This window comes from Neophocaena asiaeorientalis, unplaced genomic scaffold (assembly GCF_003031525.2).
Source record: "Neophocaena asiaeorientalis asiaeorientalis breed wild unplaced genomic scaffold, Neophocaena_asiaeorientalis_V1.1 scaffold197, whole genome shotgun sequence".
NCBI lineage: Eukaryota > Metazoa > Chordata > Mammalia > Artiodactyla > Phocoenidae > Neophocaena > Neophocaena asiaeorientalis.
Window position 1 is genome coordinate 5,036,580 of NW_020174703.1, and position 26,810 is coordinate 5,063,389.

Below are 26,810 nucleotides of genomic sequence, written 5' to 3' on the forward strand. Positions count from 1 at the left end.
AAACACTTATTCAAGTTTTTTTACTCTTAATATTTTTATTAATAATAGAATTGGCAGTGCCTAAAACATTCTCAGCCATTACAAAATATGTGTTCGATGAATTAATGACGAGACTTCAATTAACCCCTGGTAGTGCCAGTGTCGGAGCAAAGAATGATGTCTGGTTTCCATTTCACAGTGAGACTATTCCAGATGTTAAGGTCAGTGGTAGCCAGGAGTGAGTCAAACCCTCCTCTAACAGGATTCTGCTGAACTTTAGTATATTGTTTCTGCTCTGATTATTGTCTATACCTGTATGTTTCATGAATCTGACAGGACACAAAGTAAATTAAAATTCAGGCTACCTATTATAATTTCTAGTCGCAAAAGATCTTTATTTTGAGGATCTTTATTTTAAATTAACTTTATAGTAACTTGAGCTCTTTGAAGGAAAATTCTCATGTAAGTTGTAATACACAATTACACTTTTTATGTTCAATCCAAAAGTTCCTTTAACAGGTCCTGGAAATACCCATTTTTCTACCCAGTCAGAACCAAGCAAATAGCCAGCCTTTGTGTCTCTGGACCACTATGTCCACATCGAAAACTACAGGTGGATGGAGAGAGAAATGATAGATTGGAAGATAAATAGGTAGGTGGGTAGATGATAAACATATATAAAAAGGCATTTTCTTCACATGTTTGTGAAAATGTTTTATCATTTGATTTTGGTAGCAGCTGGAACAAGTAGAGTTCAGCAGTGAGAATCAGATTACTCTAAAAAAATTCAGAATATATTATCATATGCTAAATAATATGTAGGTTTAGGAATTCTTTGCCTGACTCAGACTTCTCATGGATAACTCATTATTTTTTAAATATGCTTCTGTATAAGGCCAGATGCTCACAGAGATAATTCAAAAGTTATGTTCGCTATGCAATGTCTTCCATTTGCATTCTTTGCAAGTCTTGTTGAGACTGATATTAAAATAAGTTTGTTTTTTGTGGATACACATCAAGGACTAGAGTGCAGAAAAAGCCCAATCACACACTGGAAGATGGAGGGAAGCCAGCACGAGATTGTAAAAATGCTGGCAATTATCCTCCAAGTGAGTTGGTCAGCCCAACACACATGAACAGGAGTTGAATGTTTCCCTGTGACTAATTTCGCAGAGATGGAAACTGACCCAGGGTAGAAGTCTGAGCAGTCAACTGCTCAGCTGGCCAACCCCTCTAGACGATGAGTCATTCTAGGACAGGGACCTCATTCTCCACTCAGTGTTGTGTCTACAGCACCTGGCACTTGCTAAGTACTGAACAACGTTGAATGGATGGATCAATGAATTAAGTAATTAATGGATGAAAGCATTTCTCTGCCTTCCTTATATTCTTAGAATTCCAATCCCCAAGTGGAGCACTGGGGGAGGATCTGGAGGTTGTTGTACAAACAAAGGCAAATGGCCAAGTAGTGTTTATAGGGAAATTTTACAGAGGGAGGAGCAGTAGCAGGTGTGAGGGTTCCCCCTTGTCCTTGGCACATTCCAGGCAAGGGTCATGCACAAATATCCAGCAGGCCTGGAAGTCAGACTCCAGGAGAGGAAGCTGCCCCTTGGCCTGTGAGGCTTTTAAACTGTATGACTAGGGAAGCACGAGCCCTTCCTCTGGTGTGATCAGAGGCTGAGATCAAATAGCTCGACAATGTGGCAGAATTTTGGCTCCAATCCCCTTCCTGGATACTCATCAATTGTGACTGAGGGGAGCAGTAGCACCTCTCCTATCTGGGAGATGGGGTGCTAGCCTTGCACCTCCAGATAAATAATGCAGTGAGCTGGTGGCAGGATTTGCCCCATCCATGTGCATGTTTGAGAAGCATCGGTCCCTCCCCTGGCATGATGGGGTGAGGGAGGGCTGGGGTCTGAGTCTTGCAAATGACCAAGATTGTTCATCTCAAGCACGTTAGGGCTGGGCTATAGTCAGTCTCCATGGAGCTTTACTGGAGGTGGACCCTTCTTGAATACATGAGCTCTTGCCTCTCAGTGGGGATGCGGTAGACAAAAATTCATCATGCCATCATGACCAGCCCTTCTCCCCAGGAGCTGCTAGAGATTCTCTGTGGCAAGGCTAAGCTTCATGCCACCACCTCATGCCTCTGACTTCCCTAAGATACCTATTACCTTGTACCTCCATCTTACTATCTACCGATTCCCAGCCAGGGCAACGCGCCCAGAGCCCCTAAACTGCCCCAGGCCCCATTCTTCTCAATTGTCTGAGTTCCAGTGCGTTGGGCCCTGTTCTACATTATAGATCAGTCATTTGTCATAAAAACCTCTGGAATGTATTAGCTTTCCCAGGTTCTGGAACTTTAACAGAAATTGTGGGCACTTAGCAGACCTATGGAGGAGGTATTTTGGTTTCAGGTAGGGATGGGTGCTTTTTAACACCACCCTAGTCATCCCACATGGAATTTCCTCCTTGCTTATAAAGACCCTGCCCTTGAATCCAGTGAAGAGGGAAAACGATTTGGTTCGTGTGTCCCACTCTGGCCCTTGAAGACATTGGCTTTTATTCAGACTCAGGTTCGAAATGGGCTGATGAGGTTGTAAACACCAGGTAGGAATCAGAAGCCTGGAAAGGAGAAAAGGAATTAGGGATAGAGTTGGGAAAGGACAAGGGAAAGGGAAGAAGCAAGTGTAAGAGAAAAGGGGATAAGCAGGAAGCGGGATCAAGACAGGAAGCAAGACCAGTTTCTTTGCATTTTTTTCAGACTTTGTCTTTGCCTTGGGTTGCTGTTGAGGTGGAAGTGACATCTTAGTTGTGCTTGAATCCTTCATGGTTCCTAGCATGGTTCACAAATTGTTTGTTGAATGGGATAAATAAGAAAATTAAAGTGGTATGTGGTAATAAGCTCAGTGAAATGGGTCATGGGTCATGGTGACACTACCCCAACATCCTCACTGCATGTTGTCTGGTCAGCTTCGCTTCTCAAGCGAACAAAAGAAGGAAAAAAAAATGAAAAGATTTTATTTTAATGGTAATTTCCATGACAGTAGCTGAAACCCCATCTCTTTGGAGATTTTTTTTCCCCTCAATATCCAGATTCTATTACTCTTACAGCAGAGAAGCTAGAAGCCTAGAAAAGCTGAATGGCTTACCCAAGGCCACACAGAGGCAAGTGTGGAGCTCAGGACAGACACTCTTGTTTTCCAACTCTCAGGGCTACAACTGTGAGAAGGGGAAATTGAACCCCATAGGATGTTCTGTTCCAGAGCAGACACAGATTAAGTATAAGATTCAGGTGAATTAATAAAATATAAAACAAAACGTGGGGAAAGTAAAAATAAATTGTAGACTACACAAAGCTGAAATGGGATCATGACACCCAATCCTTAATCTGTTTGCTATTAGGGTGGAGAACAAGATAGTGCTTTGCTTTCTGGAATTCAGACATACTTCCTATTTATTATTTATAAATTTGAATATTTAAAGGAATACAAGGAAAACTCACACAAGGCAGGCTGGGCCTCTTTATAATGTAAATACCTTTCCAATGGGGAAAAAAAATACTGAAAGATGGTGAGTTTGTCTTCTGACAGTATTTCCCAGACACTTTTTTATTGTTAGCAAAGCTCCCTTGGAGTGTAACTAAGATTTTCAGAGCAGTGGTAATGTTAAATCAAAGGGAAGGAAAATTTCAATAAGAACCAAGCTGCCCCAACTCCCCCTTTATTTTTAAGCAGAACCATCAAAGGGCAGCTAATGGAACTATAGTTAAGTGGCATTAATTCATCCCTAAGAAGACTCTCCAAGAGTTTTATTGCTATATAAGGGAAAGCCATAAACCAGCAGGAGGAGAAAGCAAAGAAAATAAGTCTGGGGAGTCATCTTGTGTAAGAAAGTGAGCAGGTGGTCCATAATGTGTCCTTGGCTGGTTTCCACAGTGAGGAGACAGAAATTCATGGCAAGGATGTGGCCCACAAAACAGGCAATCACAGAGAAAAGAATCGCGGGACTCTGCAAAGTGTTGTTGAAGAGTTCACATGAGTATGAAATCATCACATGTTCATCTCTCCTCCTGCTTCTCACCCTCCATCCAATTTCATGTTAATGCTTGATTCCACAGCCTATTGCCTGACTCTTTCCAGTGTCTGGCATAATTAGGACAGAACAAAAAAGGACTAGACTGGGTAGAGACAAGGACAGTGAGTTTTTAGACTTGAAAGGAACATTGAGGATCATTTAATCTGACACTCTGGGTTTTACAAACAAGGAAATGGAGTCTCAGGGATTACCTTTATGGAGGGTGAGAACTTCAAAGATTTTTCACTTGAGGTCTAGAGTCCTAAATTGAATATTAAGACTGGGGATCTAGAAAAATGCCTCCGTGATACTGTCATTCAGCTCAGGCCAAGTCTAAGACCTTTAGAACAGCCATAGAGACTATTACAAGCATCCTGTGATGAATGACAATTATCACCAATCTCAAGATTGTTACCTTCAATCAACCCTTCCCTGTCTTTACAAAGTTTGTTATTTTTAAAGCAAAAAGAGCACTCGATTTCTAAGGAAGCAAGCCTAATATGTAGGATTTCTCCTTCTTGTGAGTTGGCAGGGGACACTAGAACACAAAATCAGGAGTGAGAATGAAAACCGTAGACAGAGAGAAGAGGAAGGTTGATCCAGTATTCAGAAACTGTAATGCACTCTCAGCCTTCCCACCACCCAAGATCTTATTTAAACATTTAGAAAAGGCGGGAGAAGATGGGATAAAAATATGGTGCCATTCATTTATTGGCTTGGCCAAAAAGTTCTTTTGGGTCTTTCTGTGCGATGTTACGAAAAACCCAAACGAATTTTTTGGCCAACCCAATGTTTGTCCAACGAGCAATTATAAAGCCTATTTTGTACACAGTTATGAACCAGGTGCAGAGAATCTCCAGAGATAAATGTCTGACCGCAGGGCTCCAGACACTTGAGAGAGCTTGTATATGGAGCTTCCTGCCCCCCATAGCCAGTTGGTAGATTTTATGACCATTGTTCAAAATAAAATACATTACAAATTTGCTTCATTTGGGGGAAAATTAATATTTTCTATTTAAATAAATGCTTGTGGCTAAAAAAGATTTGGGATTTATTTGGTATTTTGGATTTGAGGTTACTACTTTGCACTTACTATAAAAGAAGCATATGTTGAATTGAGTCTGTTTTTTCAGATACAAAACTCAATGTAGTTTTTTTTTTTTTGCGGTACGCAGGCCTCTCACTGTTGTGGCCTCTCCCGTTGCGGAGCACAGGCTCCGGAAGCACAGGCTCAGCGTCCATGGCTCACGGGCCCAGCCACTCCGCGGCACGTGGGATCTTCCCAGACCGGGGCACGAACCCGTGTCCCCTGCATCGGCAGGCAGATTCTCAAACCACTGCGCCACCAGGGAAGCCCTCAATGTAGTTTTGAATTAAGCAAGGATCTAAGGTGCTGGGGAGGGGGACATGAATCTTTCAGACACAAGTCTTGGAATATGGTAAACACTAAATAAATGTGAACTATCCAATATTATTATTCCTCAAGTTCCTGAAAATAGTACGAAAAGATCAAGCTTCTAAAAAAAGTGATCTTAAGCTGATTATTTTTCTGACCTAAAAGTATAGCTATTATTACTCGTGGATCTTACTTCCTTCAACAGTAAAATACAGCCTAAGTCCTGCAGCTGCTCCCACAAGGCCAACCTGCTGCCATCACCGCCTAGAAATGTCTTTGGTTCTCTGAATGTTAAAGCCAAAGCCCTTCACAGTCAATACAAAGACAGGCTGCAGTGGCCAGTTCTCTACCGAGAGGGGAGCGAGACGAGATGGAGCATTTGAACCGAGTGCTCGTGGGCGACAAGCAGGTGGGGCAAGGGCTGAGGGGTGGGAACTCAGACACTACACTTGTTATCCACCTAGTAGGAGCTATCTATACCTGACCTGTCTTTGGTATCTCAGGCAAGGGGACAATTGGGCAGCCTAGTTTTCATAATAGGTCTGGAGCAAAGTGAAGACAAAAAATCATTATCTTTCAAATTCTTCAAAAACAGGACTGCAATTAAGTGTGGTGGAACAGGTGCCCATAATCCCCTCTACTGCTACTGCTTCTCGTCATCCTCCTTCTCCCTCTTTAAATAATAACTAACACCTACCTATACAGTGCTTACTATATCTAAGCACTGTTCTCGGCATTCTACCTGCATTAATTCCCTTCACATCCTCCATAACCTCAAAAGATAGACAATGTTACCATCATCCCCAACTTATCTTGAGGAAATGGAAGAACAGAGAGGTTAAGTAACTTAACCTTAACTAGGTCTAAGATCACAGACCTAGTACATGATAGAATCAGGATTTAATGCAGGCAGGTTAGCTCAGAGTTGCTGCTCTTAACCATTATCCCCTACAGCTGCCCTTTAACTGTTGTAGCTGCCAATGTCTGCTTCTAGATAACCCCCTCCACTTCCCTCCTTACTCTGCTGAGTAATTACCATTTATTCTTCAAACCTTAGTTCTAACACTGTCCCTCAAGGACCTTGTGTCTCACCAACCTGCCACCCACACACCCCGTCCAGGTTAAAGTCTGTTTTGTCTTTATTGAAGCACTTATGCCAGATTAAGATCTAACTTGCAATAGTTGACTGGAAACTTCTTGAGAGTATGTCCTTGTTTCTCACTTATTTTTATATATAGCCAGCCACTAACATAGTAGTGCCTAAAAATTCCATATAAGATTGTTGAATTTAATAATTAAACGAATCAACGTGACACAGTAGAGAGAAACAATGCCAGGAGTTAGAAATTTAAGCAAATACAGGCAGGGGAATTCCCCCATACAATGTTTTAGCGCAAGAGAGATGTTAGAAACCATCTGATACCAAGGCACCCAGCAGCCTAAATGTTGGATTCTGCTCGCAGGGAGGCATTTGTTTTTTCTACCAGACATTATTTTTAAAGAAATCAACCCCAAGTGTCAAGATGAAGAGGTTTCACAAAATGTCCCAATGTGTGGCTTCTCTTGAAAAATTGGAAAACCTGCCCAAACCAGGCAAACAAGTGAGTAGTTCAACTACTGCCCCATTGGATAGGGTAGTGCTCCCTAGTTCACTGCAAACTCTGGCCAGCTGACTCCACTCACTCCCCGGTCTCCCTGCTTCCTCCAGGTATTTAGGCTCTTTCCCCCTCTAATTCATTCCCCTCATCTTATAGTTTAGGAAGAGGAGGCCCTGAAAAGCACAGGAGTATATCATGACAGAGAGGTGGCTACATACACCCCAGGTCTCTCATCTCCAATTCAGTTTCCTGTCCCCATTAAGTCCTAAGAAATAGCACTTATAAAGCATGGTTATCAGTGCAATTCCTCATTTTTGTGAATTCTTTGTACACTGTAGCAAGGTTTGCTGAAAAAAAGGAAGGTCTCTTCTACACTCTCAGCCTCCTTCACTTAGGCGTCTCCAAGAACTGGCATTTGTTACATAATTCTTTGTCCTTTCCTTTCTCCACTTCCATTTTCTCTGAAAAATGTTCAGTGGATTAACTGTGAAAGCCTTATGATTTTCCTCCCAGACAGCACATCCATCTCTTTCTCCCTCAAAATAAATTCCACCACTGAAAGAAGCAGAACTTCCAATACCAAGATAGCTGTGGTTTGGTTGCTTTCAGTGCTTTGCCTGTGTTCAAAGGGTAGGATGTTACCACGCGGGCTAATTATCTATATGGAGCTGTGGTTGAAAAGTGGTGGATTTAGAGACTGCCCTCTCTGTGGCTGACAGTTTATCACAACTTGGCATTTTAGGCTTAGCCCCAGCTTGAGAGCTCAATTTTTTTTGTATTTAAATTCATTTTTGGGAACAGTCCTGTGGAATGATCTCTGCTACTCTTAAACCGTGCAACAGAGAAAGAACAAATTCACATTTTTACTGACCAAGAAATTGTTGAGATTTTTTTTTAGTTCTTATATAATTCAGAAATTTTCAGGGGTACATATTGTAACTTTAGTAGGATTGCTCTTCTGACTGGAGATTAGCCATATGAGTGTGTGTGGGCAGGGGGAGGGGAGAGCAATTATGGAGGAAATTTATTAATTATTTTTATTTCCAAGTGCTGTTGGTTTGATTTAATATTTTGCCCATGTGTGATAGAAACTCTAGAGCTTGACTTTTAACATCAAGTCATTCAAGGTTATGTGGCTCAAAGTAATCTTAGCTAAATAAAACTTCAACACCTGAATCCCCCAAATCACCAGTTCGAAAGTGAAAAAAAGTCAGTTGGCAGCCTCGTGTCCGCTACCTCTCGCCTTTCAATCCACAAAGACACATATGCATCCATACAGTAATTTCATTAATAAATATCTTAGTATTATGGAAGACGGAAAAGGCTAGGATTTCTTGCTTGGTTTAGGGAATTTTGGTTTGTTTCACAGTTTCCTATAAAAATACTAAAATGAAGAGTCTACCCGCCATGATAGCCAGCTAATCAGAAGAAAATGCCAGCACAGGAAGTTGGCTTGCTTGCTTAATCTTCTGGATATATTGATAGAGTAAATACTAAGTGCCAATCAGAATGGGAAGGAGAAAAGAGACCTTCCTGTGCTTTTCAGTCCTTCCTTGCCACCATCGTAGGAAAATATTGGGAGAAACATCCCTGGTGGCAAACGGCTCTCCATCCTGCTTCCAGGAAGTGCCCAGGCTGGCTGGGAACTGGGCCTGCTGTACTTTATATTTCAACTTTCTCAACTTTCAAAACTTTGACCAGAACTAACTCATTTGAGTGTCACCTAATCTCTCACCTTTTCTTGGGTAAGATGCTGAGCAATAGTGAAGCATCTAGAAGACACAGAGAATTGCAGAAAAGTAGAAGAGGCAAGAGCTTCTAATATGACAGCCTTCCTCAGGAAAAGTTGGAGTCCAAAGGCAGGCCATCTCCTCCTCCTTATGACTCCCTCCCACATCTAGAGGCTACCCTAGGACCCCAAGTTCTTCAAGTTCAGGACCTGGATAAAGGTCATTCAGGACACAAGTTATGTGCTTTTGTCTTTTTACCTAACTTGGGTTAAACTTTCTAGTCTCTGCAACCTTAGATATTTTGGGAATGAGTGTGATTTTATCATTTTACTTTATTCAATTCATTCATGTTATTTACTAAGAACAACTTCTACAACAACTACCAAATGTCAACTATGCATATGACAAGGAAATTGCTGAATTTTGTTTGGTTGAAATTCACTTTTAATCCCATTGGTCTGAACAGAGTTCAGGATTAAATTAAAATGTTTGCAGTGAACAAATGTTCCATGAAATTTATATATTTTTTCCTTCCACTTTCATCGAGATATAACTGACATATGGCACTGTATATATTTAAGGTGTACAGCATAATGATGTGACTTACATGCATCAGGAAATGATGACCACAAGAAGCTGAGTGAACATTCATCTTCTCCTATAGATACAAAACAAAGGAAAGAGAAAAGATTGTTCTCCTTGTGATGAGAACTCTTAGGATTTACTCTCTTAACGACTTTTCATAGATACCATACAGCAGTGTTAATTGCATTTATCATGTTGTGCATTACATCCCGAGCACTTATTTGTCTTATAACTGGAAGTCTATACTTCCATGTCCATGATATTTATATGTTACAAAATACATTATAGTTAGTTGCTCTAAACAAATATTTTTACAATGTCCAGTTCAGTGATTTACATTAGATGAGACTTCCTCACATGTCTCTCCCTTGCAAAGGCCTGAAAACACCATTATTTTAAATTGTGTCATTTACACAAGCTGTAGTAGTGCCAAGAAGGCAGAAAGATGCTCATGTGAACGGTAGAGTTCTCTCCAGCCCTTCTCGGTCACACCAGGAAGGAATTTGCCTTGCTGCACATCGCTGGGCCCAAGGAATGGGGAGGGTCTTATTCTTGAGAAGCCCTCATCTTTGCCTGCTTTACTATAGAGCTGCCTCTAAATTTTGGATCTTCCATTTTTCTTCAAAAATGAACATTATAAAAAAAAAAAAAAAGAACATTATAGCTCCTAAAAACGACGACATCATCCTATTCACTTCCTACTTCGCCTTCCCAAGGTGCATACTTTGTATTCATTTGTCATTCCTATGACAGGAGGCATGCATCGATACTTGCTGAATGACTCTGGGGGACATTTTGAGCCTATACATTGTAGGGAGGTTTTATCATTTGTAGCCACTTTTTAAAGATTTCTCAATAAGCTTCAACTTTTAGTCAATCTTCGAATATGGTATAAAAGAGGTTATAAATCACATTTTTGTCTGTATATTTTATTTCTTATTTAGGTTCTTTCTTTGGTTTCTTGTCAGATACACCTTCTTTCATCAGAGGGATACTTGCAGGGGGGCTGTTCAGACCCTTCTCCCTCCCTCTCCACCTGTAGAAGGTGGGGGGAGTGAAATGCTGAAAAGTAACCGGAAGTGTGAGATGACGTCCAAAAGGCTTAAGCATGTACATTCATGAAATCATTTGTCCATGAAGTATGGATTTGTTGTTCATGTTCACAGCTACCATAGAGTTTTAGAACTAGAGGGGACCTTGAGGTCATTTAGCCAATGTCCCTGTCCTGCAGATGAGGAAACTGATGCCCACTCAGAGTAGGTGACTTGCTTAGGTCAGAACCAGCAAATAGGTGCTCTGTGCTCTGCAAACAATGATGCCTTCATATTATGGGAAGAAAAGCTAAAAATGAAAAAAGGGTTCCACTTTAGAACTTCCCTTTTAGGGGTTCTCTCAAGTGTTTTATAAACTCTTTGGCAGCTGACATGATTCCAGTTAGAGAAACAAAAGGAGTTAATTGCAGACTTCAAGTATGTGAACTATTATTTTAAGTAAAATATTCTCCAGATGTTTCCCACCTCCTTTGAGAATAGAAAAGAGGAAATGAGCTTAAATTTCAGCAAGAAAGATTCAGATTAGATATTAGGAAATGTAGGTCTGTGAATCCTGCAATTGGTTACCAGGGAATGTTGTGAAATCTCCTCTTCTGGAGAACTTTTGGAATGTGGCAGTTGGCCATCCATCTCAGAGGGGTTATGTGGGTGGCCCATAGAGCCAAAGACACAACCTAATTGACACCTCAAGTTCTGTAGGTCCCAAGAGGTCATGCTCTGCCCATAGCTAGGTGGTGGGGCTGTTCGCTCCTCTTAACTATAGCAAAATTCAGGATTCATCAGTGAAGCACATGTTCAAGTTCAGTTTTATACATGTATCAGTCCTAATAGGTGTAATTGGGTAGACTGACTAAAACTAATGGATGCTTATTGGATATTTTTGCCCACTGCCGTCACTGATTAATTGACTAATATCTGATGGTTTAATTTCTTTGGGATCCATCTCAGCATATTCACCTTGACTTCCTTAATACCTTCCAAGCTTGTGTCCCTAGTCCACAGAGCAAAAAGTAAGGGATCCAGTCCAGGATCTTCTCCTATATACAGGGAAATTCTTTATTTCAACGAAAAAGGCAGCCTTGGAATTTGGAGGACAAGATGGAGAAAAGTGGATGTATAATTAGATCTGCACCTTGTTATCTAATGTATTGATGATATCTCCTAACAATAATCAAATGAGAATTACTTTTTAAAAATTTTTATTGAAATATAGTTGATTTACAATGTTGTGTTAGTTTCAGGGATACAGCAAAGTGATTCAGTTTATATACATATATAAAATTTACACATGTAACATATATTTATATATATATTATTTTCCAGATTCTTTTCCATTATAGGTTATTACAAGATATTTAGCATAGTTCCCTGTGCTATACAGTAGGTCCTTGTTCGTTATCTATTTTATGTATAGTAGTACGTATATTTTAATCCCAAACTCCTAATTTATCCCCTCCCCCGCTTTCCCCTTTGGTAGCCATAAGTTTGATTTCTATGTCTGTGAGTCTATTTCTGTTTTGTAAATAAGCTTATTTGTATCAGTTTTTAGATTCTACAAATAAGTGATATTGTATGATGTTTGTCTTTTCAAATAAGAATTTAAAATTTCTAACTTGGAATGTAACAGTCTTGAATTTCAGTAAAATAATCAACTGTATAAATACAGGATGGGGAGATATCATTTGAGAGAGTTTAGTGTTAAAAAAAATAAAAATAAAAGACCTAGTAAGTGGACAAAGGATTAATCATATGTATTTAAAGTATGTTCACGGTGCTGGCATAAAGTAAGTGCTCAAAAACGTAGCTAATATTATTATAACTTTGATGTTTATTGCCTTTCCTCCCCTAGCCATCCTCTGGTTCTGGTTTTCTAAATACAGTCACTGATTTTGCCCAATGCTAATATAAAACAGCACTAAACCATTCTTCTACCTACCCCCAAAAAATCCATTCCCCCCAAAGAATTAGGTTTTCTGAAGGTATCATCAGAAGAGTTAGAGTTTCTTCATCTCTGAGGAAATGAAGGAGGGAATTTACAATATGTATCCTATTATAAACACAAAAAGTTCAATTGAAAAGACTTTTTCCTTTCTTGACTGCTCCTCCATTGGAAATCTTTTCTCTGACTCTTTCCCATGCAGCAATCACACTTAATCTCCTCCGGAATCCACCCGAAGGCCAACTTTCCATACCCTCTATTATTTAGAGTTGTTTCTATCTTCCTTTAAAACCCAGGTGCCAGCCCATCCAAACGCAGAAGGCTCAGTTTCTACAGTAAAGTGGGTTTCAAAGAGCATCACCTCAACATCCTTACCCACCCTCTCCTTTGTTTTTCTCCATATCATCCAACACACCGTACATTTATGATTTTATTTAGTTTGTGTCCCCATCATAATCCTCAAAATGTTAAAAACACAATTCTCATTTGTAAGTGAACATGTCAAAGTTTTAAATGATGACAAAGTCAATTTGAAATATAATGTTAAAAATCTGGGTTTTTCATTGTAATGAGCAGATAAAAAAGTATGCTGAGATAATGCTAAGTTTGATACAAAACTGGTTAACATTCTAAACGGCAATAAAACCATAACCTGAGTAGGGTTAATCAACATAGTTTATAGAGTTGTTAATATCCTGTAATACTAATAAATTATGCAACAAAGTTACATATCCCTAGTTCCATTACCCTAAGGTGGGCTTATTTACATGGCAATAAAAGATCATGTGACCATCTATCTTTTGCCTTAGCCAAGTTGGGGGATATATTTCTTAATACCCACTTCCCCACCTCCCATTAAAAGTAACCTACATGTGCACTGCCATTTACGAATCAAAAAAGTGGGTCTCCCCTATAAGCTGCTCAGATAATAAAAATAGCAACAGAAGTTGCACAAGAAGGTCGTAAGTTGCCTTATGAATGTTTCCATCATTATTAATATTCAGGTAGGAAATATGAAGGCCTTCTGTCAACAACTGTTGTAGGAAGGATTCCAAATGGGGAATGAGGCTGAATTTGATATTTTCTAAAGCCCCTATCAACACTGCAAGTTTTGACTGTAAGGGTTCATCAATAAATGTTGAGGAAGTCAAAAGAATATCACACATTTTCCTGGTTCTCAGGAAACCTACGATTACGGTGAGGTCTAATGGACAAAAAACAATAGGAAAAAAAATAAGGTTGATTAGAATTATATTTAACTTTGTGTAAACTTTCAGTAGTACTAGCAGAATAATGATGTTTGAGGAGGTAGGTAGGGAAGACTTTACAGAAGAGGTAGGAATTGAGTTGGTCTGGAGGAATGGTAGGTGTTATGGGCTGAGTTGTGTCCCCCCAAATCATATGTTGGAGTCCCAATTCCCCATACTTCAGAATGACTGCATTTGGAGATAGCGTCTTTAAGGAGGAAATTAAGGGTAGGCCCTAATCTAATATGACTGGTGTCCTTATAAGAAGAGATTAGGACACAGACATGCAGAAGAAAGACCATGTGAAGACGCAGGGAGTAGATGGCCATCTACAAGCCAAGGAGAGAGGCCTCAGAAGAAACACAGTCTACAAATACCTTTATCTTGGACTTCTAGCCTCCAGAATTGTGAGGAAATAAATTTCTGTTGTTTGAGCCACTCAGTCTGGGGTACTTTTTTTATTGCAGTCCCAGCAAACCAATACAGTAGGGTTGAAATATGGAGAGGGGTTTAAAAAGAATAAGAATCCTCCAGAAAAAAAAGAATACCATGAAAAAAGAGGTCAAAATGAGGACTGACATAGATGAGGAACAGAGTCTTGAAACAGGGGTTTACATTAATGAATGGTACATACAGCTACCGTTATCATTAATAAGACTCTTTCTTTTTTCCAGTATTGTGTCTTAAGAGAGATAAATAAACCTTTCAACCTTCGCACCTCTATCCAAAATTTACTTCCTCAGAGAGGTCTTCCCCCACCATCCTTCCAAAACAGCATCTACCACCCCAAGCCATTTTCAAGCCCTTTCCCCTGCTTTATTTTCTTCACAGCACTTAAATCTGAGATTACAAAATTTATTTTTAACTTGTTAATTACATGTCTTCCCACACTAGAATGTGAGTTCAATGAGATCAGGGACTTACCTCTCTAATTCACCTCTCTTTCTCTAATCCCCAGAACAGTTTGTAACACTTAGTAGGTATACCATAAATATCTGTATCTAGCAAATGAATTTCCCTGAGAAAAGCAATCAATCAGGAGAGAATTTTCTTTGAGAGGCATGGAAAAGCCAAGAAAACAATTCTGGTAAATATTGGAGGAGTAGGATACTGTGTGACTTTCCCTTGTTTTAGGTGTGGTGAATCTGAAGCCTTGAGAAACTACAAACTCTGTGTGAGGGGGCAAGTAGGGGGCACAGAGGAGGGCCATCCGGCAGCAGATGAGAGAGGCTTGTCCACACCGCATACAACATGGACACACATACCCAAATACAGACATGCTGGGAAAGGGAAAGGGAAAGCTGTCTGGGAAAGTTGGGAAAGTTGGATTTAGGGCAAGGATTGAAGGTTTAAATACTTAAACATTCTTTCAGACAGTAAGCCAAAATCTCATGAGGATCAACATACAAATAAAATGCTGAGGAGCGTCTAAAATAATATATATCACATTACTCTGTTATATACATTACAGATCACATGAGGAAACTGAAACTCTCTGCAGCCCTGCCCAAATATAGGGAACCATTTAGGGCTGTTCAAACAGTGACTAGGACTGGCGACTCTGACCCCAGAATGAATAACCGCCTTGGTTCAGCTGTTCTTTCTTGCCATTTTTAACAAGTACATTTTAATGGCCATTATTGTTTTATTCATGTTAGGTTTATCATTATTGCAGTTAACCTCACATTTTCTTTGGCTAGTATCCTTTTTTGAAAGTCTTTGACATTTCAGTTGGTTTTGATTTGTCTTTTTGGTCACACTCCATTAATAATAACAAACGTGAGGAGTGCTTTTCGGCTTACAAAGAATTCATAGTATCATTTGTGCCCTTGAACAGCACTGTGGGAGAGTCAGAGATTATAATTTCTGTTTTATAAGCAAGGAAACTGAAGCTCAGTGAAGATAAGGGACTTGCAGAAAGTCATAAACACAGAGAATGGCAGAGCTACAACTCAACTCCTGCCTTTTGGTTTCTTCTACAATGCGCTTCCTGTATGACATGACACCCATCACTAAGCTAGCCTGGCTGGCAAAGATCCAGTGTTCACACACAGTATGTATGTTTATGTTCACATGTACTCAAGCACACACACACCACATAACGGTTATCAAATAGAAACCCAAGAACACATTAAACAGAACTCACAGCATTACTGTGCTCTACATCCTTAGAAAAAGAAAAACGAGGCAAGAAAACCCACTACCACCATTTCTCCCTAGCAGGAATTCTGAGGTTCCTTCTTCCCACCAGGTGTTTGTACAGTGTTACACAAATCTGATGTTCTTTTGAGTGATTTGGGGAGAATCTCCACACCACTTTGATCACCAAAAATACCCTCAGGGACAAGAGGGAAATGAGTAAGGATAAGTCAAGTGGTAAATTCTAACCAGGGCCCCTACATAAATATTCAAGCTAAAACTGAATGAAGTTTATTTAAATAAAGATCCAGAGAAACGGCAGATGGCAGACTGAAAGAGGTAGTTTTCAGGAGAGAAAGGCCAAGCCTATGAGAGGAAATAATTGTAGTAGAGCAGAATCCCAGTGGGCCTTTGGTATTCAACTGGTCTTCTTCCAAGCATTTCACCCTCTTCCAATTTTCCAGTGTTTCATTAGACTGTCCTGGTTTGAAGATAATTAAGTAAATCCAACACAGCCACTGAATTGAAGGAAGGGTGAAGGACGAAGCATGCTATCTATTATCACTCCAAGTTCAGGGTTTAATAGTGAAACTCATTAACCTCCAAAGTTAGAATTAAATCTCAGGCTACACATCACCAGATATTACCACTATCAGCTCTCTTGTGACTGCCTTAGACATTGAATGTTAGAGTCAGATGGGGTTTAGAGAACAACTGAGTCTTATTTTTAACAAAAGAAGTTGAAGGGATCTGTTCAGATACACAAAATTAAGATGAAGTTCTGGTCTTATGAGTAAAAAAAGTAAGGAACAGTGGTGCGTAGAACAGGCTGTAATTTGTCTTAAATGGGTGTGCATATTCAGAGAATATCTCTGGGAAAATATGAAGGAAAATGGGAAATGTTGTTACTTCAAAGGGAAAGGATTTTAGATACTAAAGAACAGAAGTGAGAAGAAAATTTACTCCCCCCCCATATCCTTTGCTACTCATTAATAGTTTACACATCTGTCACTCCTACAAAGAAGTGTAAGCTCCTTGAGGGCAGGGCCTATTGACCATATTATAGTCATCTTTGTAATCCCTGGGTGGGTCTCTCATTGTGTCTCATAAATACTCAATAAACTACTGTTGAGTACTTACAACAGATGTTCTTTTTCCATTTAAAATAAAGTTGACTATTGAGTATAAATCAATATTAATTTTGTGGCTCTTTCCAAATGGTTTATAACAATTAATCATTCATATAAGGACATAAAATAACAGCTTTCTATCTTCTCCCATTTAGAGTACACTTGAAACAAATAGTTTTCGAAGACTACTCTGACTTATGAAATAGAGAAAGTTGTATAAATCATTTTGCTGACGGATGTTTCTTCATTTTCACCCCAAAGGGGGAAAAATGATTAGTTAGTATATTTAGAAAAATTGTAATGCAGTGAATTTCATGGTGGAGATTTTTACTAAATATTTTCTTAGGTGCTTTTTATTAACCAATTCTTCTGTAGCCTGTTCATACTCTTGGCATTACTCTTGAATACGATGTTGCAAAGTCAACCCACATTTTCTAAGAAGTGGAAAACTATGATCCAGAATTAAGTAAGGCAGAAGCAAAGAAAACAAACTCTTAGGAGAATGGAACTTAAATTATTTACTCAGTTAGTTATTGTATTAAATTATTTACTCAAGTTTACTCAAAGTTTTCCAGAAGACATTTACATTAAAAATTGTGAGAAACTTGCCACTTCTTTCTCCATCCCCCCAATTCCCCCCCTCCCCCCCCCCCGCCACGTCCCATCTCTCAGCATTATGATGACACTCCATTTAGGATTCAGATTTTCGTTAAGTCCCTCTATAAGATGTGGAAGCAAAGCCTTATGTGTAGTTTTAGGACCTCCGGGTAACTGAGCAGACGTCAATGTGTACCACACTTGCCCTCTAGCGGGAACTTGTGAAAACTGCAGTTCCCTGGGATGTTGGTTCTTCAACCCTGCGCGTTTCCGAACACCCATCTCGAGCTGTTTTTTATAAACAGATAAACCTCATTTATACTTATTCTACTAATTACTAATTTGCAAAGGGTGCTATTAAAAGGCTTAAAAACAGCTTATTCTTGCGAGTAAACATCTCTATCTTATTTACACAACAAATTTGCTTTGTAAACTCCTTTCTTCATAATAGTACAAAGATAAACTTTAATGATCTCCAGGTCCAATAAACCTAATTCTGAACAAATGACTTCATAGTACATAATTAGAAGAAAGAAATGGTATCCCTGTATGTACATAATTATGATGGTGATTTTTTTTTTAATGACATTTTGGGGCTGTCACATGAAGTACCTTCTTTCCAATTCAGAAGATATCTTCGGTTTTTATTGTTGTTCTTGTTTGCTCTTTAACCTTTATACGTTTATGACCACACCAAAGCAGCCAAAGGACATCTGACATATGGAAAAACTACTGCCCCTGGCATAAAGCCTATAAATTATTAACTGTTTCCATTTACAATAGAATATAGAATTTCAGCACTTACTAACAAAGTTATGACTTGCCACTAAGTTTGCTTCATTTTGGAGAATCTATTCTATCTGTTAGGATTAAGTTCAGTGAAAATGTATGGCACCCAAAATAATGGCTTAAAGAAGGTAAATCTTTCTCTCTTGCGTAAACAAATTCCAAACTTAAGGATGAATATCAATATATAGCGCCTCCAAGTTCAACCAAGGCTCAGGTTTCTTCTAGCTTATTGCTCTACCATCCTCAATGCACAGCTTTCACTCCATGGTTCATGGTGTCTGGCCTGTTTCTGGGTAATATATATCCACGTTCCAGCCAGTGGGAAGAAGCAAAAGGAAGAACATGCTCACTCCCCTTAAGGAGCATTCTTGGAAGTTGCACCCATTACAACTACACGTAACAGACCAGAACTTTGTCACGTGGCCACTTCTAAATGAAATGCCGTCATTCTAGCCTTGCTCTATTCCAGCTGAAAGTCAGGGGTGCCAATACTATGGGAGAGGGCAGAGCTCATGTTCAGGGACAACCAGCAGTCTCCCCATAGCTTACAATCCCACCAGCTGCCTTCATTTGATAGATCCTACACTTTCCTGGGTTTTGTCTGTTTGTTTTCTATTGAAAGGTGACACCTTCCCTTCCATTTGTCTTCCACTCATGAAGTTCTGCTAATAAAGACCATGATTCCTTTTCTTTTTTTCTCCCTTCTTTCCCTAAGTAAACTCCGGTCACCTGGTCGGCTGATTTTCACCATGTTGGTGCGTACCTTCCTCCACAGGTGATGGCTGGTCCACCTGCCCTTCTGCAGCTGCTGGGAGTACTGCTTACCATTTCCCTGGGTTCCATCCGGCTCATCCAAGCTGGTGCCTACTATGGCATCAAGCCGCTGCCACCTCAAATTCCTCCTCAGATTCCACCGCAAATTCCACAATACCAGCCCCTGGGCCAGCAAGTACCTCACATGCCTTTGGGTAAAGATGGCCTTAACATGGGCAAGGAGCTGCCCCACATGCAGTATGGCAAAGAGTATCCACATCTACCCCAATATATGAAGGAAATTCAGCCGGCACCAAGAATGGGCAAGGAAACAGCACCCAAGAAAGGCAAAGGTAACATACTTCGGTTCTGCTGTAAGACAGCAGCTTTCCAAAACCCTAAACAATACGCTGCGGGTGGGGAGAGCTAAATTTTAGACATGTTTCTTTTAGCATGTGTGACTGACATTCATTAACTGCCTGTGTCCTAAACCCTATCCTTGAAAAGTTCAGGTCTTGAAGAAAGACAAAATTATTGTATGTTGTGCTTTCTTATTTCAACAGCATCAAATGACAAAAAGCATACTTCATAACAAATAAGCTTAGTCCCTTAACTCATTATTTCTTTATTCAAACATACAGCAACTAATGAGCATCTCTTTTTGTGTCCGGCTCTAAGCCAAAATGCTAAGGGATATAGCAGTGGAAAAAAAGAAAAAAGAAGTGATGTCAGTCTTCAGAACTAGGAGAGCAATGTTATAAGAACCTGCTGTGTTAAAAAAAATCATATGAAAGCACTTTGTAAACTAGGTGCCAGATAAACGTGTTTTTAAGAGTGCTCTAATTAAGTTGTTACATATGTCAATCAATAAATCTACAGAAGGAGCCCAAAGAGTACAGACTATATACCTACCTAGAGATGATGTTACCTGAAAATCTCTCCATTACTTTCTAGGCATATTCATTAGTTATTCAACACCAGCAAAATGCCTATCACTGTGAGAGACATTTTCTTTTTTAAAAATTTTTTTAAGTCTTCTTTTTTTTTTTTTGGCCACACCGTGTGGCTTGTGGAATCTTAGTTCCCCGACCAGGGATTGAACCCGGACCCTTGGCAGTGAGAACACAGAGTTTTAACCACTGGGCCACCAGGGAATTCCCGAGAGACATTTTCTTATAAACTCAGTTGGTTTATAAGAAACGTAGGAAACCTAGCACTTGCAGGAAAGGAATTGCAATCAGAGTAGCAATTCCCTTTGAGGCGGTGGAGGCCATTCCCACTGGTCCCTGCAAAAGCAGGAAGCTCTGCTTTTGGGGAACTACTGGATTTGGTACTACTAATAGGCCTGAGTGCCTAGAGGCCAGAAAGGAGAGAAACCTAGTCATTTAACCTCTTTGAAACTACTTTTCTTCATTTGTAAAGTAGGATTATTGAGAGAGTCTATGACATAAGGTAAGTACTAAATAAATGCTAAAGTACCATAAAAACTTTGAGTTGCTGCAGTTGGTCATTCAACAAAACCTAAGGAAGAACAGAATATACTCCAGGCACGTGCTAGACATTAGGGATTCCTGATGAATGTGATGTGACCCTGCCCCAGATGCTCGCTTGACAAAGGAGCTACACAGTTCCTGCTTAGCAAGAGCACACCCTAATTGTACAGTAGTAATCCTATTAGCATAAAAGAAGTATTTCCAGTTTTCTTCCCTTTAGGAGCTGATATTCCACTTAGGGGATTATCTCAGTCATTTGTTTTCCTTCCTTTCTTGAATGGCCTGCCTGGATTTTGAAACTTCCTGTACTTATTCAGATGGGTACCAGATTGCAACTGAGGAATTTGGAAAATACATGAGTTCTGTGGTTCTATTTTGTTCCCTGACAGTAGCTCAGTGAAAAATACAATGGTCAGGATTAAGATGCAACTAACGGTTAATATACGACTTTGGGACCATCAATTTCATTTTTTTATGTTATTCCTTACTCTCAGTAGCATGAGAGGTCCAGAGTTGTGTTTCTCTGCAAGGCATAGCATAATCAATATAATTACATGTGCTTTGTATTTCGATAACAATTCGAGAAAGCATAACGCCTTTCACATCTATTTTCTAATCTTGTAGTGTAGGTGTATTATTCTTGCTGTACAGACAGGCAAGCAGGGATGCTGATGGCTTAAGTGACCCAGTCAAGATCTCATTTCAAGGCCAGAAAGAGAAGCTGAGCTTCCTGCTAATCCCAGTTTAACTCCTTTTCCGCACTGTTTATCATCCTAAAATACCTTATTCACTACTCCTGTTTAAAAACCAAATTTGCAAGTGAGAAGTAACTTATTAAATTGAAGAATTAATATTTGAGGCTTAGGAAATCCTACAGCATATTAAAGAAATTAAACACATCGATTTGACTTTAGAGGACAGATTTTAAGATGTTATTAAACCACATACAAAATAAAAATAAAATGCTTCTATTCTTCCCTGAGTCTACATGATAATGACGGTCATCCTCTACATCATAGTATATTTCAGCACAAGAGGAAATATTATTTTTCCATATATTATATTTAAAATTCAAGGACATAGAAAAATAGAGTATAACATTAAATAGGGAAAAAATAAAAATGACTCCAACATTGTTTGAAATACACACACACATTAACACACACACACACACACACACACACATATATACATACATATGTACATATATAGAGAACACATGAGATGGAAATACAGATAAATGTCAAGCGATTATCTCTGAGTAGTGGGCTTATAGGCAACTTTGATTTTTCTTTGTCCTTCTTTGAACTCTTTATAGTGAATACACCATAATATCTCCAAGTTTGTACTAGGAAGAATGTTTCTTCATTACTTTTTAGCTGTTTTACTTAACTAATGCTGATAAAAGCAGCCACAGATATCAGTTCCCAGAACAGTATCTCAAATATGACAAAGAAATTATCAGCCTGATTGTCCAGTAAGTACTGATAATACAGTCCTGGAACACGAGCACATTATTCCTAGTCTTTCCTCTTGATAAGTAATAGGCAAATGTGTCAGAAGTAAATAATGATCGAAGTGAGGGATGATCAATATTAATCTCTCTCTCTCTCTCTCTCTCTCTCTCTCTCTCACTCTCTCACCCTCCCTCCCTCCCTCCCTCCCTCCCTCCTTCTCTCTCTCTCCCCCCTCTCCCAGCAGAAATACCATTAGCCAGTTTACGGGGGGAGCAAGGTCCCCGTGGAGAGCCTGGCCCAAGAGGACCACCTGGGCCCCCTGGCTTACCAGGTCAAGGGATACCTGGAATCAAAGGAAAACCAGGGCCACAGGGATATCCAGGAATTGGAAAGCCAGGTATGCCTGGAATGCCAGGAAAGCCAGGAGCCATGGGAATGCCTGGGGCCAAAGGTGAAATTGGACCCAAAGGGGAGATCGGACCCATGGGGATCCCAGGACCGCAAGGACCTCCAGGGCCTCACGGACTTCCTGGCATTGGGAAGCCAGGTGGGCCAGGGTTACCAGGGCAACCAGGTGCCAAAGGTGAGCGAGGACCCAAAGGACCACCAGGACCTCCCGGCCTTCAGGGTCCTAAAGGAGAGAAGGGCTTCGGGATGCCAGGTCTGCCAGGCCTAAAGGGTCCTCCAGGGATGCATGGCCCTCCCGGCCCTGTCGGACTTCCAGGAGTGGGCAAACCAGGAGTGACAGGCTTCCCTGGGCCCCAGGGCCCCCTGGGAAAGCCAGGCCCTCCAGGCGAACCTGGGCCACAAGGCCCTATAGGGGTCCCAGGGTTTCAAGGACCTCCTGGGATGCCTGGAATTGGAAAACCAGGCCAGGATGGGATCCCTGGGCAGCCAGGATTTCCAGGTGGCAAAGGGGAACAAGGACTGCCAGGACTGCCAGGACCCCCAGGCCCTCCAGGGATCGGGAAACCCGGCTTCCCAGGCCCCAAAGGCGACAGGGGCATAGTGGGTCTTCCTGGGGCTCTGGGACCAAGAGGGGAGAGAGGACCAGCAGGTGCCCCTGGATTGGGGGGCCCACCAGGAGAGCCAGGCCTGCCTGGAATCCCAGGTCCCATGGGCCCTCCAGGGGCTATCGGTTTCCCCGGACCCAAAGGAGAAGGTGGGGCTGTGGGACCACAGGGGCCACTAGGTCCCAAGGGTGAGCCAGGGCTTCAAGGCTTCCCAGGAAAGCCAGGTTTCCTTGGTGAAGCTGGGCCCCCCGGCATGAGGGGTTTGCCAGGTCCCATAGGGCCCAAGGGGGAAGCTGGGTATAAAGGTTTGCCAGGGCTCCCTGGTGCCCCAGGGCTGCTTGGACAGAAGGGAGAGCCAGGAATCCCAGGGGAACAGGGCTTACAGGGCCCCCCAGGTATCCCAGGGATTGCAGGCCCGAGTGGCCCCATTGGACCGCCTGGAATTCCTGGCCCCAAAGGGGAACCGGGTCTCCCAGGGCCACCTGGGTTCCCTGGAGTAGGGAAGCCCGGAGTAGCAGGACTTCATGGCGCCCCAGGGAAGCCTGGTGCCCTTGGTCCCCAAGGCCAGCCTGGCCTTCCAGGGCCCCCAGGCCCTCCAGGGCCCCCGGGACTCCCAGCTGTGATGCCCCCGACACCACCACCCCATGGAGAGTATCTACCCGATATGGGGCTGGGAATTGACGGAGTGAAACCCCCCCACGCCTATGGGGCTAAGAAAGGCAAGAACGGAGGGCCAGCCTACGAGATGCCTGCATTTACCGCTGAGCTGACTGCGCCTTTCCCACCTGTGGGGGCCCCAGTGAAGTTTGACAAACTGCTCTATAACGGCAGACAGAACTACAACCCGCAGACGGGCATCTTCACCTGTGAGGTCCCTGGGGTCTACTACTTTGCATACCACGTTCACTGCAAGGGGGGCAACGTGTGGGTTGCTCTGTTCAAGAACAACGAGCCCATGATGTACACGTATGACGAGTACAAGAAGGGCTTCCTGGACCAGGCGTCCGGGAGCGCGGTGCTGCTGCTCCGGCCCGGAGACCGGGTGTTCCTCCAGATGCCCTCTGAACAGGCTGCGGGACTGTATGCTGGGCAGTATGTCCATTCCTCTTTTTCAGGGTATTTATTGTATCCCATGTAAGAAAGAAAAAAAGAGAGAAATTTAATAGAAGAAAAGAAAAGGATGCACCAAAAAATCCAAATGGGAAACATAATTGCTTCAAAACATTTATATAGTTGGAAAGTTATATTTAAGTGAAAGTCTGAACCATCGTGTACAAATAAAAACTAAGATGCATGTTTAGTGCTCTGCACAGCAGCTTGTGATTGAAAATGATGGGATAGATTTATGTATCAAGTACTGACACTTGTGTTGTACCCACTGGAATCGTATTAGCTGTTTATGTTATGTGCTTCCATGATAACCTGCTTATTCAGATCAAAGTATTTCAGTATGAAAGAGCATAGCTAATGAAAGTCACTCGCTCATACTGTTTACTTTAAAATATTTATAAATATGGCTTAAAGAAACGTCAATGATAACAATTACATACCGTATTTACTTGCATAATTTCCTCTGTATTTGTGCAGATACTTTGCCATGGGATGTGGGAGAGCTCTGCAGTGCTTTTCCCCAGTGAGGCGTGGACAGAGAACCAGGGTAGAGCTTTACTCCAAGGGATGTTTCTCCCCTGTCGGAGGCTGTGTCTTTCACAACAAGAGTTCTACTCAGAATTGTGTGTCTAGTGTCCCTAGAAGAACAACTGTAGTGTATTTACTCGTGCCTTCTGTGTGCCTAGCACTGGATGAGACACTTCTGTGGGGCCTAAGACAGTGCCCCGTAGGGAGCTAACAAACCAGCTGGGAGACATGAGTAGGAAGTAACTCATTTATTCCTCACGGGTTCTTTTTGCTTGTTGTTTTTTTTTTCCTGTGATTTTTTTTTTCTTTCTTGTTGTCTCCATGTAATTTCCATTATGACCCAACTAATATAAACACTTGGAAGTCATAAGAAAAAAAGTAACCCTCTCCCCTCATAACTTTCCAGTTTTGCGGAATGTTCATTATAAATAGCAGTTATTAATTGTGTTTACATGCGTATAATAATCCCCCTCCTTCGCCTACACACACAAATGACTACAACGAGGTTTCACCCACAAAGGGGGTATCAGTACTTTTTAGTAGCTACTGAATTTCAAAGAAATTTCCCTGTGTAGTACACATACAAATCGGTGTGTCATCTGAAGTTCCAAAGTGAATTTCCTAAATCCAAGCCGTCCTTTGATTGGGGAAAGAGGGGGGGAGTTTCAGAATTACATAGGAAAATAAATTGTTTTGAAAAAATAATTTCTGAAGTTTTAAATTAAAAAACAGATGTATTACTTCCTGCTGTAGGTACTAAAAATGCAGGAAGCAACCTGTGGAAGAGCCACCTGGAATGTCAGAGGGCAATGACAGCCCATGCTTTTTATGTCACCCCACAAGTACAGGAGTCAATACAAATTTAAAGAGAAAAGTAAATTTTTTTCCAGGTTTTCATTTAGGTACATACTAATTGCTTTGCACATTCAAATCTGGTCTCGAAACACAGACAAAGCATTTCAAGTTGGCTATGAGTCTGCTGCTGACACTATAAGCCACTGGGGGGAATAATGTGGGGCTATGGTGGTGGAGTCTTGTATCTACTCCTCAAAGTTAAGAGTGTTGAAATGAGGGGATAGGTACAGATGGGAAGATACACAAATAAATACGGTATAAACACACATGGAATCGTGTCTATGTCAAATCTGAATCATTTTAACCATCAAGAATATTCTCCTCAGCCTAATATCTGTCTTTTCCCTATATGGTATACAAGCACCATTTCTTCTCAATTTCTTAAAAAGAGAAATGAGTTCATTACCACGTGGTTTCTTACTCACGGCTAATTATATGACAAACTTTTCCCATCAAAAACATATCCCACCCAACCTTCATTTTCAAAGCAGACAGCATTTATGTGGCCAAATATCCTTTGGGTTGGTCTTGAGGATGCTGGTTTTGGGCTGATGGCTATGAGAGCCACATGGATCCACTGGGCTCTGTCTGCTGAAAAGCTGCATTGAAATGGCTTGGAGGCAAGTCAGATCAGCTGATTTATAAAACTGTATTTATCTGTACATGTATGGGCTTTTTATTTCCACCAAGAGAGAAAGTAGCTTAGTCAAAACCAAATTTCACTTTTCAAATACCTTCCAACTTATTTATTGGTTGTTACTCAATTGCATGTGTGTGTGCGTGTGTGCGCGTGCATGCACGCATGTGTGTATTATCAGGCATATGCTTCTAACTTTCAGACAGGGGAGGAGAAAAATCTATGCCGGATACTGTATATTCTACAATGGTGCTAATCTCAGAGCTAAATGAATTACTCCATTTAATTTAAAAAGAGTTTTAAATAATTATCTATGTATCTTTGTTTCCCTTTTGAATGTTGCACATCATGTTAACACATTTAGTGTAAAAGCAGATGAAACAACCACATGTTCTAAAGTCTAGGGATAGTGCTACAATCCCTATTTAATTCAAAATTAACTAGAACTTTTCCATGTGAAATGGACCAAACTGACAATATTGTTATTTAAATACAGAGTTTTAATGCAGGATGACATCCCACAGGGGAAAAGAATGTCTGTAGTGGGTGACTGTTCTCAAATATTTTACAGAATACCATGAATGGTGAACAGACTGGTAACTGAGTTTCCATGATAGATTTGAGACATGTCAATAGCAAATCATTTTTGTATTTAAATTTTTGTACTGATTTGAAAAAAAAGTCTTATTAAATACCTTTAAAAGTA

The 26,810-nt window shown here is 40.8% G+C and overlaps 1 protein-coding gene across 1 annotated transcript in view; it reads left to right on the top strand.

Annotated features, from left to right (window-relative positions):
- COL8A1 (collagen type VIII alpha 1 chain) overlaps nucleotides 1-26,810 on the top strand; it is a 151,926-nt gene extending 125,116 nt beyond the window's left edge. Inside the window, exons 4-5 of the mRNA XM_024759295.1 lie at nucleotides 19,034-19,364; nucleotides 22,206-26,810. Coding sequence (XP_024615063.1) covers nucleotides 19,037-19,364; nucleotides 22,206-24,112 — 2,235 coding nt within the window. The 5' untranslated portion in view covers nucleotides 19,034-19,036 and the 3' untranslated portion in view covers nucleotides 24,113-26,810. The remainder of the gene's footprint in view (nucleotides 1-19,033; nucleotides 19,365-22,205) is intronic.